This window comes from Marmota marmota, unplaced genomic scaffold (assembly GCF_001458135.2).
Source record: "Marmota marmota marmota unplaced genomic scaffold, marMar, whole genome shotgun sequence".
NCBI classification, from domain to species: domain Eukaryota; kingdom Metazoa; phylum Chordata; class Mammalia; order Rodentia; family Sciuridae; genus Marmota; species Marmota marmota.
In genome coordinates this window covers 4,276,352-4,289,042 of record NW_025999898.1, presented here as the reverse complement: position 1 = coordinate 4,289,042, position 12,691 = coordinate 4,276,352, and the positions used below count along the sequence as shown (strand labels likewise).

Here is a 12,691-nt window from a genome sequence, read left to right as displayed (position 1 = left end):
GTTGTTGTTGTTCCTAGATGGCAAAACAGAACATGAGACATTTTCCTAAGAAAACAAAAATGTTTGATCGCCTTTTCAGCTGATCCAGATTTTACACTTTTCTGTAAATTATGAAAGAATTGGTCTCTAGTTCCTGGAAAATCTCCTCCTAAGTCAGGAATATGATTTTGTCCACTTTGGACACAAGGTGGAGTAAGAATCATTGGTGGGTCTTTCCTTCACTTTCCTCATTTAGCTGGTTGGAGAGCTGAGACAGGGCTCATTTGTCTTTAGTCCCAGGGGTCATTCATAGTCTCAGGCTTGACCAAGTGTTGGTTTATATCATATTCCTTATGTGACTGTCCCTGTGTGGTACACCACTTGACACCAGCCAGCAGTGGTACTCAGCCTTGTCCTCAGCCAACTGCAGACAACTGGGGGACTCTGCTTCAAACTCTGAAATCTCTAACTTGATATTGATTTTTATTGAGATGGACTTAGTTTTGGCCACACTGGTCTCAGAGTGAGTAGCCTATGGAAAACTGTGGGAGAGGGTCAGAATCAGGGTGACAGAACCCTGCAGTGGCTCATGTGAGTAAAGGGTGATGATGGTTACAGGAACTTTTCACAGCCGTGAGGACATTGTGTATCTCCATTCCAAGAGAGTGATCAATTTCCCAGCTGTCTCCCTTGCATTCTCCTCTCACAAATAATCTTGCAAAAACATCTGTTGTGGAACAACTTGGACCCCTTATCTAATGGTCCACTCAATGGAGATATATTTTGGCCATATTTACACCAATTGAAGCTGCATAGTCTTGGCAATTCTACTCTGTGGCAGTATAATCCTGATTATTAAACTGAATTCAATGACTTAAGTCCATAGAGGCTAATCTCTTGGTCATGTATGTTTTTCACTCCATGTGTGGGCAATCACTCTGCATGTGCTCAGTGTCATTCACTTCCTAAAGTCAAGAAAATGTTACACTTTTGTATAAGTCTGGTCAGGGTGGCAGAATGAAAGGTGAGGGGTTCAAGGTGATCTTAACCATACTCCCTGGAAGTATAGCAGGCATCCAGAAATTACATTTCATTGGGCAAACAAAGTCTTAAGCACACTTTAAGGAACCAAATATTATACTCTACCACTGAACAGGACTTGGATATGAGGAAACAGTGATACAATCTGCACACATTCTAGGTGAAGAGGCCTTTGTCAACATATCCACATCCAACCTGAACACCTTTATGATGGTTCACCCCATCAATGTTCCTAACCACCAATCATTGGAAATGACTTCAATTTTCAGAGACCAGATTAAGAATGATTTGTGATTTATGATACAAATGATCCTGCCTGTTGAATTTACACAACCATTCCAGACTAGTGGCTCTAATGGGAAGATTATAAAGCTTTTCCAGTGTGCTTTTCTTCACAGTTTGGCATCAGATCCAGAGGGAAAAAGTAGCATGCACAAAACCTATTTTCATAGGTGGTGGGCATACAGAATGTTTTAGTAAACTTTTCATTACTATGACAAAATACATGGCCAGAACAACTTAAAGGAGAAATATTTATCTGGGCTTATGGTTTGAGAGGTCTCAGTCCATGATCATTTGACTCCATTGTTCTGGGCCTGAGGTGAGGTAGAACATCATGGTAGAAATGCGTGGTGTGGAGGAAAGCTGCACATCTCATGATATGCAGAAAGCAGAAAGACAGATTGTGTGCATAAAAAGCCAGGAACAAGGCAGAAGTGAATTATTTCCTCCAGCCACACCTCATCTCTCCCTGTTACCACTAGGTAGTCCTTTCAAATTATCAAGTCCAAAATTGGGTGTCATCAGTTTTATAATATCATTATCTAATCAGGTCACCACTGAAAATTCCTACATTGTCTGACATGTAAACATTTGAGGAGACACTTCTATAGCCTCATTCAGGACACTTCCAGCTTAGAGCTCTGTATTCTTTTATGTTCTTCAAGTATCTGTCCAGAGTGTCTCAAATCCACATGGTAATAGGGGATAGTCTGATCTCTATGAATGCCCCTTGAATACAATTTACTAGGTTTTAGAATGAAAGGAACCTCTATGTGGGGTGGAGTAGCACTTAGAACTCCTGATGTGTATTCCAAAAATATTTTTTTTTTATCTTAGCTGCTTTAGCCTTAACCCATTTTGTGCCCCTGAGTATATATAACAGGAAAGATGTCAGCCTAGTTCTTCACATCTGTGCATTCTTTTTTTTTTCAATTTTTATATTGGATTTATTGAGGTATAATTTTTTTTAAAATTTCTTTATTGGTTGTTCAAAACATTACAAAGCTCATGATATATCATCTTTCATACATTTGACTCAATTGGGTTATGAACTCCCATTTTTACCCCAAATACAAATTGCAGAATCACATCGGTTACACACTCACATTTTTACATAATGGCATATTAGTGACTGTTGTATTCTGCTACTTTTCCTATCCCCTACTATCCACCCTCCCCTCCCCTCCCATCTTCGCTCTCTACCTCATCTGCTGTTGTTCAATTCTCTCCCTTGTTCCCCCCCACTTTCCCCTCACAACCTCTTATATGTAATTTTGTGAAACATTGAGGGTCTCCTACCATTTCCATATGCTTTCCCTTCTCTCTCCCTTTCTCTCCCCCCACTCGTCTTTGTTTAATGTTAATCTTTTCCTCATGCTCTTCCTCCCTGTTCTGTTCTTAGTTGCTCTCTTTATATCAAAGAAGACATTTGGCATTTGTTTTTTAAGGATTGGCTAGCTTCGCTTAGCATAATCTGCTCTAATGCCATCCATTTCCCTGCAAATTCTATGATTTTGTCATTTTTTAGTGCTGCGTAATACTCCATTGTGTATAGATGCCACATTTTTTTTTTTTATCCATTCATCTATTGAAGGGCATCTAGGTTGGTTCCACAGTCTAGCTATTGTGAATTGTGCCACTATGATCATTGATGTGGCAGTATCCCTATAGTGAGCTCTTTTAAGATCCTCAGGGAATAGTCCGAGAAGGGCGATAGCTGGGTCAAATGGTGGATCCATTCCCAGCTTTCCCAGGTGTGCATTCTTACTTAGATGTATCATTGTTTCCTTTGAAGATGGAGCATGTGCCACATGTTGGGACATAACTCCTGGGAACTTCACCTGAAACAAGATTGGGAAGGACATATCAAGTTGAAGTCACTCATTTAACTTATTGAACTCACTGATTCTCAGAGTGCTGATTTGGAGACTCCACAGGCCGAATAAAGTGAAATGCTTTCTCAGGCATGTTTCCAAGAAGTTCCCATAGTTCCACAGGAAGAGACGGAATGCCACACCTTCCCCATCTATCACAGCAGTGAGTACCCTGCAGGGGTAGCAATTATTGTCAGCAGATGAATCCGACAACATTCTCTCCCAATGTTTCTTGTCATTGACTGAGTTGGGAGATTTGCTGGAGGTAGAAGAGTACTGGCCACAGATGAAAAAAAAAAAAGGGTCAGGAGGAATAGGAAGTACTTTTTAACTAATTTTTATTTTGCATCTCATTATTAATGTAAATTTATTTTATAAAATTTAATAAAATTATCAGTACTGGTTAAATAGACTAGGGTATATGATAATATGATAATATAAGACACAGGTATGGCTGAGCATCCCAGTACTGCTAATTGAAACACATACTGAACCCTGGGTTCGGCCTTGCCCTGAGAGAAGTAGAGAAGGGGCCCCAGGATGTGGTGGGCAGGGAGTCAATGTTAGGTGTCTGAATTTCTCTAACCTTCTTATGTCTGGAAAGTGGTGGGGCCTTTAGGAATATTTATTTTCATAGTTTTGCTGTTTTACCTCTATTGAGTCTACTGAATTTAGATTGATGTCAATGAGAGCTAGTGTGGCTTGTTATGGGGGAATGCAGGGAACAGTCTATGGAGAAGGCACATGTCACATAAAGCTTAGAATAAGATTCCTCCCAATAATCATTAAATCTATTAACCAATTATCTTCTATCTTCCCTCTACCCAACCTCATGTAACCAGTGGATTAAAAAACTGGACATGGCAGAAGAATACAAGGTTTCAGGAGCCTATCACCATGGGGGAAGAAGCAGAGAGGTACCTTGGGGGATGCTGCTTGACTGGGTGAGAGCTTCCTTTGGGGTATTATTTTTGTTTCTCTAGTTCAAAAAGATCTGTGATGCATCTCAACATCATCTCAAGCAACAAGTAGGGCAGGGTGATTCATTGGATTAACTTGGTAAACTTATCGGGTTTAGAGAACATGAGGCATAATATAATCAGTAGATGGGTTTCTCCTGTACATGGGATTTAAGGAGTTTCTCTAGAGTGCGTTATTCTGAAAAAGATGACCCCCTTCTGTCGTAAGGTAGGACTGGGTCATACGGGATGGCATACCCTTTGGAAGACATGAATGTTGGGTTTCTACTCCACTAAATTTGTAAGAAATAAGGGTAATCTTTGTATGCTCAAATATCTAAAATGGTTTGGCAGAATATATCAAAACTATTCTCCTCTAAAATATCTTTAAAGTGTCTCTTATAATTTCAAATATAATTTTGAAATTTCTTTTTTTCCATATTTTTATTGGTGCATTATAGCTGTGCACAATGGCTGGATTTGTTGTTCCATATTCATACACACACAATATAATGATATACTTTGAGCAATATCATTCCTCAGCATTTCCCCTTTCCCTTTCACCTCCCTCCTTCTTCTTCTGGTCCTATTCTTCTACTCTAGTGATCTCCCTTTGATTCTCACGAGATCCCCTACCTTTGAATTTCTTTTAGTGGAATTTTTGGAGAGAAGAATACAGATAATTCACATGGATAATAGGGTTGACTTGAAGAGGTATGAGTCTTGTCCCCTAACAGCCCTCTCCTGCAGACTTTTGTCCTGTGACATGCAAGTCAACCTGCAATTCCAAATCTGTACTTTGGAGCCCTCAGCACACACTGCAGGGTCCTTTGGAGTCTCCCGGGGAGCATTCACTGAAAGCACAGGCACCGGGGTTTCAGCCCAATGACTCAGGTTTCACAGGGAGGATGAGTTTTGGTAAATTAGCTTAAGATTGAGACAAGAAGCTGCATTGGCTGAAGTACATGTACAGGTAAACTTACCTGAAAATTTACATTCCATATTAAATTTTGAAATCTACCTCTGTTCCTTCCTTTGGATCATTTCTGTGCATTTTAGATCACTTTCCTTTGGATCTTTTTTTTTGTCCGTTTTAGATCATTTTATACTTTTTCTAAAAATGTGGTGAGAAGAACATGTAATGTTACCTTGTTTCAATGATATTTATCCTACATTTCACTTATATAATCCACTGCTATCTTTATACACATATCGTCATAACTGTGCATTGTATCACTGTAATACCAAACTTTTCTCTTGGAAACAAAATGCTGCTAAGCTGAAATCAGGGTGTGTGTGTGTGTGTGTGTGTGTGTACATGTATGTGTCTGTAATTTTTGCCACTTCTATCTATAATTGTGCAACATATGACAGAGTTAGGCACTGACTTTCAAGAATACATCTTTATGATTAAATATGTATTAAAACATTTTGGAGCCTTGAACAATAATTTGATGGCCTTTTCTGGAGCAATTGAGAAGAGGTGTACTCAGCCCACACTAGGTCAATGCAGAATCATTGTCAGAAGAAGAGAGGTGTTAGGACCAAGAGTGAGTCTGAGTCAGACTGTATGAGTCACTGTGTAAATGGTTGCTGAACCACAGAGCACAGTAATAAGTGGCCTCATCCTCAGTCTGGGCCCTTGTGATGGTGAGGGCATCCTTGTCTCCAAGCAGGGAGCCTGAGAAACGGGCAGGGACTCCAGGAACCCAATTAGTGGTGTCACCTATTACACCCTGTGGTACCTGGTAAGGCTTCTGTTGAATCCATTTTGCATAGTTACTGGTGGTGACAGCCCCAGTATTGGAGCCACAGGTGAGTGTGACTGTCCCTTCTGGAGTTGTGGTAAGTGAGGTTTCCTGAGTCACCACAGCCTGGGAAGTGGAGGCTAAATACAGAGAGACCCAATGATCAGGAGAGGATTTGTGGCATGAAGGTTGCCTTCCTCACCCCCAATTCCAGCCCAGAAAGTTCCCCCTGACCTGTGCAGTGAGCCAGAAGTATCAGCAGGAGAGGAGCCCAGGTCATGGTTCAGACAGGCCAGGGCTGAGCTTATCAAGTCTGTTCACTTCACAGGCAGCTCCACAGCTTTTATTATAACTCTTGACACCTGTTTGGTGGGGGATAGGGTGGAACTCATTTAAATGAGCTCCTCTCCAAGGGAAACTCAGCAAGTTCACAGCTACTGAGGTTTCATACACCAGTGACCATTGTCCAGGTCCAGGGCTTGGAGGCCAATGTTCCAGGTTCCAGCTGCCATTTTATTTATTATTTATTTATTTATTTTTAATAGATTGACCAGCAGTGCCCTGGTATTTTCTAGAGGGCTTCAGCAATGGACTCTATACTACAGCAGGTCTTTCCCTGATCTACATTGACTTCAATGGAAAGGAATGAATGAGAAAAGCATTACAAAATGACAATGGATTACTAAATTAAACATGGGGAAGTGATTTGTACTTCATTTATGTCTTCACCAAATTCGTAACTTCACAAAAGAAGATGTCAGTGGTTATTGGAGAGGCAGTTGGGAGAAAACACCTATTGCTTCAAGTCCAAGGTCCTTGCTCAGGGAACCTTGCCAGGCCAGAGAAGACACAGCTGGTGAGTTCTAACCAGTGAGCAAGGGGCTCAGCTCTCAGGCCAGGGATCCCTTCAACTGAACAGTGTTTACTGAGCAGCTGGCAGTGTAGGAACCACAGAGTAGTCCTGCAGCTCCCCCTGCTGGTCACAGTGCATACACTAAGTCTGGGCTAGAGACTTGACAGCTTAGCTAGCTGGTTTGGCTTCTGCTACTCATCAGGTCACTGGCTCTATCCACATATTCCTAGTCTGATTCCTAAATATAGTGATTCTCATATTTTGTATGTGGTTACTCTAGTTTCTCACTATCATAGGAGTGTTCTCTTCCATGGGGGTGTTTTCATGGTGCATTATGCCAACATGAACCTCTAACTAAGTCCTTCCCTGCCTGGTGCTTGTCCCTGAGAGTTACACTGTCAGAAGTGGACCAGGGAGGCTGTATGTTGTGGATTTTCCTCATGGGAGGAAGCAACTGCTGTAATATTGTTCATGGACCAGTAAGCAATGGTACGTGATCCAGTACATTGATTATATATCTTAAGTTCTCTGAGAATATGCACAACTTTTCCTGTTGTCTTCATTGTCTGAAGGCATGTAATCTCAATCATTTAACAAATAACTGTTTATTTATTTTTATGACATTGCCAGTATATTACCAATCTGACTCACATTTATTGTTTGTCTCTTCTTTGTTTTTTCCTGTTCACATACATTTTTCTAGCATTAGTTGAAATCCTTCCTTAAGTGTAATGCAGTTTCATGTTTGCATGGTCTTAACCTTACCTTCGTGTTTTGAATGAATAAAGACAATTGTTTTCATGACCACCTGATGCATGAAGTTATCTATTTTGAACCTCATGTTGTATGTACATTTGGTTTAAGTGAGAATTATTTCAGTACTTTAGAGAATTAAAAAAAGAAAACGTTCAAAGATGTAGGGATAAAATTTTTATTGCCACTTCATTGTATCTTAAACTCTGTCTTAAGAATGGCCAACTAAGTTTATGTGAGAAAGCCCTTCAAAACATTCTGAATGTCAAAATTGGGAAGCTTTCCCAGTAAAAATGTTCCATTGTGAGATCCTATATTATTTTCAATAAGTGTTAGCATTCTCTAGCATTGCCTATCATTCCACTGGGAGAGGACATTTAGCTTCAGATTAGAGTTAGGAAGCATTTCCTCCTGTTAAGTTTGACAGGACTTTGGCCTTTGTAGGACTTGTGGCTTAATATGTGAGGTATCCTGGAAAATAACCCATGTTCATTTGAGGAGAATGTACCTAGGTTCATGTGGATAAGGTAGAGTCAAAGATGTGAGAATTCTCATATCAAGGAGAACACTGCCCATTCACTGGAGCAGGATCAGCAGTTTCCCAGCTGTCTGACTTGTGTCCCACCTATCTGAATCAATCCTGAGACCCATCCACTGAAGAACAAGTGGGAACTTAAACAGAATTGTCCACTCACTGGAAAACACATTTTGGCAATCTATACTAGAATTGAAGGTGCATAATTTTAGAAAATTTATGTTGTACAAGGCTGGATAATCCATGATGTTAAGTAACAAATAACCACAAATCAGTTAACTAATACCACTAGGCTAAATTTATGCTCTCAGGTTTGTCTGCTTCAGGTGATGGGTAATCATTTCAGAGTGCATGTTTTCATTCCTTTATGAAGACCATAAAGGAGCATTGTTGGGATAATTCTCATTGAGGTGGTAGGAAGTCAGAAAAAGATTACAAGGCAAGATATAGCTCTACTCCTGTTTTCCAGGAGTGGCACAGGCCAGTGATTACATTATGGGCCAATGCAGGGTAGTAAAGAAGACCTTCAAGGAGATGTAGAATTCTATCTGCAGGTGAAAAGCACCCTGATATTGGGAAACAACGACACAATCTGTGCACTGTCCTGGTGCTGAGGAATGTTTACACAGACACTCTCAGGTTGCTCTTTGAAGCAGGACTTAAAGCTGGGTCTCTTCCCTGTAGTTCACACCAGAGACCTTGTCCCACAGTGGATGGCTGTTCAAGGGACCTCCCAGTGTAGCTAGTTCCTTCCTAACTCAGGCCATACCCTATTTAGAGTCCCCCTTCTTTTAATATTTATCAGGCATCTATACTATACTTCCAGTTTGCATCCAGGGGATGAGTTCTATTGCTCTGAATGTCTTGAGTGATCTTTGTAAACACCGGGGGGAAGCTCCTGCCCAGCAGGGGATGACAACACTCAGAGCACCTGATATTTCTTCCCAAAATGTATTTTCTGTCATGGGTGCTTCAGTCTTAGTCTGTTTCATGCCACTGGGTATATAACAAGGGACGTTTCTCAACTGCAGATCTTGGCCTTTTTTTGCCATCCTATTTACATGGGCTGTAGGTCTTCTTGGAAAACAGAATGTCTGTCACATGGTGGATTATAACTACAGGGAACATCAGCTGTTATGCCATGTGGAGGGACACATTAATTAAAGCCACTGTTTAATTACCCCACCCATTTAATCTCAGAACTGATTTGGAGAGGCTACAGATAAGATAATCTACAAATAGTTCCCATGGAGAAAGTATAGCTGCAGACTTGGGCATAACTTAGAAGTCTAACCTGTCCCCACCTGTCCCTGCACTGAGTCCCCTTCTGCTTTCAATTGTTGCTGTCCACACACATGGCTGCCCCTATTCTCTCCAGGATGTTGCTCATGTCAGAGGGGCTCTGTGAAAGTGCTGGAGATAGAGGAGTCCTTCCATGTGGAAGAAAAAATTTCAGAGAGAGGATGCAGGAGGTGGGGCAGTTTTTATCAAATTGAACTTCGCAGACTATTACTTATTTAATATTATTTAAAAATTTAACAAGATGCAAGCAGTGCTGAGCATACTTCAGAGGTAAAAGAAACAGTGCCCAGAGATCTCTGTACTTTTAGGAACCCAAGAAAATATATTAATTTATTGAATGTCAGAAATAACATGAATGTGATCCAGGCAAGATTACAGATAGGTTACATCTATTCAGATGGGTTCATCAAATAAAATTTTAATACACATACATTATAGGAGAAGGGCCCTCCAGGCATAAGTGCTCAGGGACTGCAAATTTGAAGATGTGTCCTTTGTAGGATCACATACAGATCAACAAGGCGTGTCAAGGTTTCTAAAGGAGTCTCCAGAGTGAAAGAAACCATTAAGATACGAAGTAACATAAACTGTACGATTCTGTTTAAAATCATAAAATAAAAGCTGATCCATTGTTATTTACGGTGGATAAGTGGTTACCTAGGATTCTGCCATTGGCCTGGGTGGAGGGAGGATTCCTAGGGGAAATAAGGAGGATTTCAGGTTAAGTGACGGATTCAGTGACCTGCTTTAGTGAGGTTTTCAAATGTATGTAAATATCTCAAAACATAGGAAATGGAGCACTTAAAATATTTGTGGTTTACTGTATGTCTATTACACTTCAATAAGAATTACATGAAAAGTGTAGGATAAAAATTTCAGAGATTCCCAGTGAGGACTAATGACAGAAGGACACAGTTCTGAATCTCCTGGATACAGGAAAAGTGAGGATTGTAGAAGTGCAGAAATCTCCTCAGAGTGATGTCTGAGATAGCCACAACTGGACCAGTCACCTCAGCCACCGAACTTCATTGCTGAGCAATTCTGTGTCCCATGTTGATGGAGATCAGAACTTGTTTTCTTGGAGACCCTTTAATAATGGCTGCTGTGAGTGATTATCATGAAAGAATAAGAGGAGGCTCCTCATCCTAGGAATTGCCAATGGATGTGCCCAGGTCCATGGTGGCAAAAGCCTCATAGAAAGCCTGAGTAGGAGCTGGTATGTGTTCTCCTTCTGGCTGATGAGAAATGGTTCTTGTTTTACTTCCCTGTTGACCTGGAGCTCATTGGGAGCATTGAGACTGCTGTCATAGAACTGACAGAGATAATCAGCTGTCATGTGGGAGCCCAGTAAGGGTCAGAGAGGCTGAGTTGCCAGTCTTAAAGGGTGAGGATATGAGGGAACCAACCTGTGGTGTAGGTCATCTCTGAGTTCTGTGTTCTGTGCCTCACAGCTGAGCAGAACTTTCCCCAAATGCCTCGCTTGCTGACTCCATACTATGAGAAGAGGAATGTTCTATGCATGCACCCAAGTCTCCACATGAGACCCCCAACTTTCTGATCTTCAAACAATGCTTAACCCCAAATGAACCTAATATGTTATAATTATTGGGATCAACCATTCCAAATAAGAGTCTAAGGAAAAAATATTATTTATATTCCAGAGTGCTTGCTATGAGGTATATTTAAAATTGAGAGAGGGATTCAAAATTTGCACTAAAATGAACACTCAGTATATTGGAAAAGAGAAATAAAAACTTTAGGTAAAGATGTGTGTGTGTGTGTGTGTGTGTGTGCATTTATATGTATGCATTAGTGTATATGTATGTATATACACATATATATCTTTATATATATCTTCATTTGTATATTTATTATATATATTTGTACACCTACATATATATACATATCCAAATATATAATGATATACATACTAAAGTATATCTCTCTATATATTTTTTTATATGCTATGCTGTGTATTTTTATATGTAATTGGGATTGATGCACCACATAGTGGTTCTATTTTTATTTTTCTAAGTAGTATCTATACTGTTTTCCAGAATAGTTGTACTCATTGAAATGAGTACCAATACTGTACAAATGTCATTTTTTTACATCTCATCAATATATATTTCTACCATTACACAAATTCCAATCCATACCAGACATGAATCACACTCATAAGGTAAGTCACCTAAAAGGTGCTAAAATTTAAGTTATTGGTTTAAGTATTGATATCTTGTTTATATAAACAATATTTTTTTCAAATCTTTTATATCTTTTGTTTTTATTAGTATACTATAGTTAACCATAATAATGGAATTCAATTTGACCTATTCTAAATGCATATAAACATAATTGGCTCCATTTCAATCCTTACTACCTACTCTTTCCTCCCCTTCTCCATTCCCATGATTCTTTCCCTCTAGTGTATTCCTCCCTCAATTTAGTTATTGTTTTTAATTGGTGCATTACAGTTGTACATAAAAGTGGAATTAATTTTGATATATTAATACATGAACATAGAATGATTTGGTTAATTTTATTCTGTATTTCCTCTCCTTCCCCAGTACAGCAAGGAGAGAACACCAGAGAGATTGTCTCTGGCGGTTCTTGGGATATTCTTCTTGACGTAGGTAAGAACTTTGTTGTACTGCTATTTCTATCTCTGAAGGACCATGTTAATGCATGCTTCCCAACCTGGGATACACTGTCAATTATTCCCACAGTAATTCAATAACAAAGTGTATGAGAAAATAGCACAGAGAGCTGAAGGCTTTTATTGGGGAGGATGACATATGACTTATTTCCTGTTTCTATCTACATTTCTTAAAAATGTTAAATAACATCCAGATACCTGTCAAATGTTCTATTTTTTACCCAATTTCTCCCTGATAGTCAAGGGGAATTTCATCAAAAGAACATGTATTCTATGTGCTAATGTGCAGAAGAATATTTGAATATATGGTGAAAATGAGATTGCCCTATACTTTTTATATATAATACTGTTCCTATTGGTTGGTTGTCATTATTTTTCTAGTATTATGAACAAGTTTGGTTTTTGTGCTGTTTTAAGTATTTGAAATACTTTCTTGCATTTTTGGTAGGACACTTATGATGCCACATGACTCGGACATGTATTTAGACACCTTACAAACCTAGACACATGACTGGTGGAGGCATCAAAGTTTGATGAACGACACTGAGAATGGGGAAAAATGGGATGACCCATCACTTATGTCTAAATGTCAGCAGGAAGTGGCAGTGAAAAGGTGAGCATATATATCCTTTAATTTATCCCCAAAGAACCTGCATCTCCAATGATTAAAAGATGAATATGTGTCCTCCCAAGTGTTTGGGCAGGCATT

The 12,691-nt window shown here is 39.6% G+C and overlaps 1 gene segment (V, D, J or C); it reads right to left on the bottom strand.

The window, feature by feature from the left end:
* Positions 1-5,673: 5,673 nt before the first annotated feature.
* LOC125615123 lies at positions 5,674-6,163 on the bottom strand. The segment is given in 2 exon segments: positions 5,674-6,023; positions 6,118-6,163. Coding segments are annotated over 2 exon segments (396 nt in total).
* Positions 6,164-12,691: the final 6,528 nt, after the last annotated feature.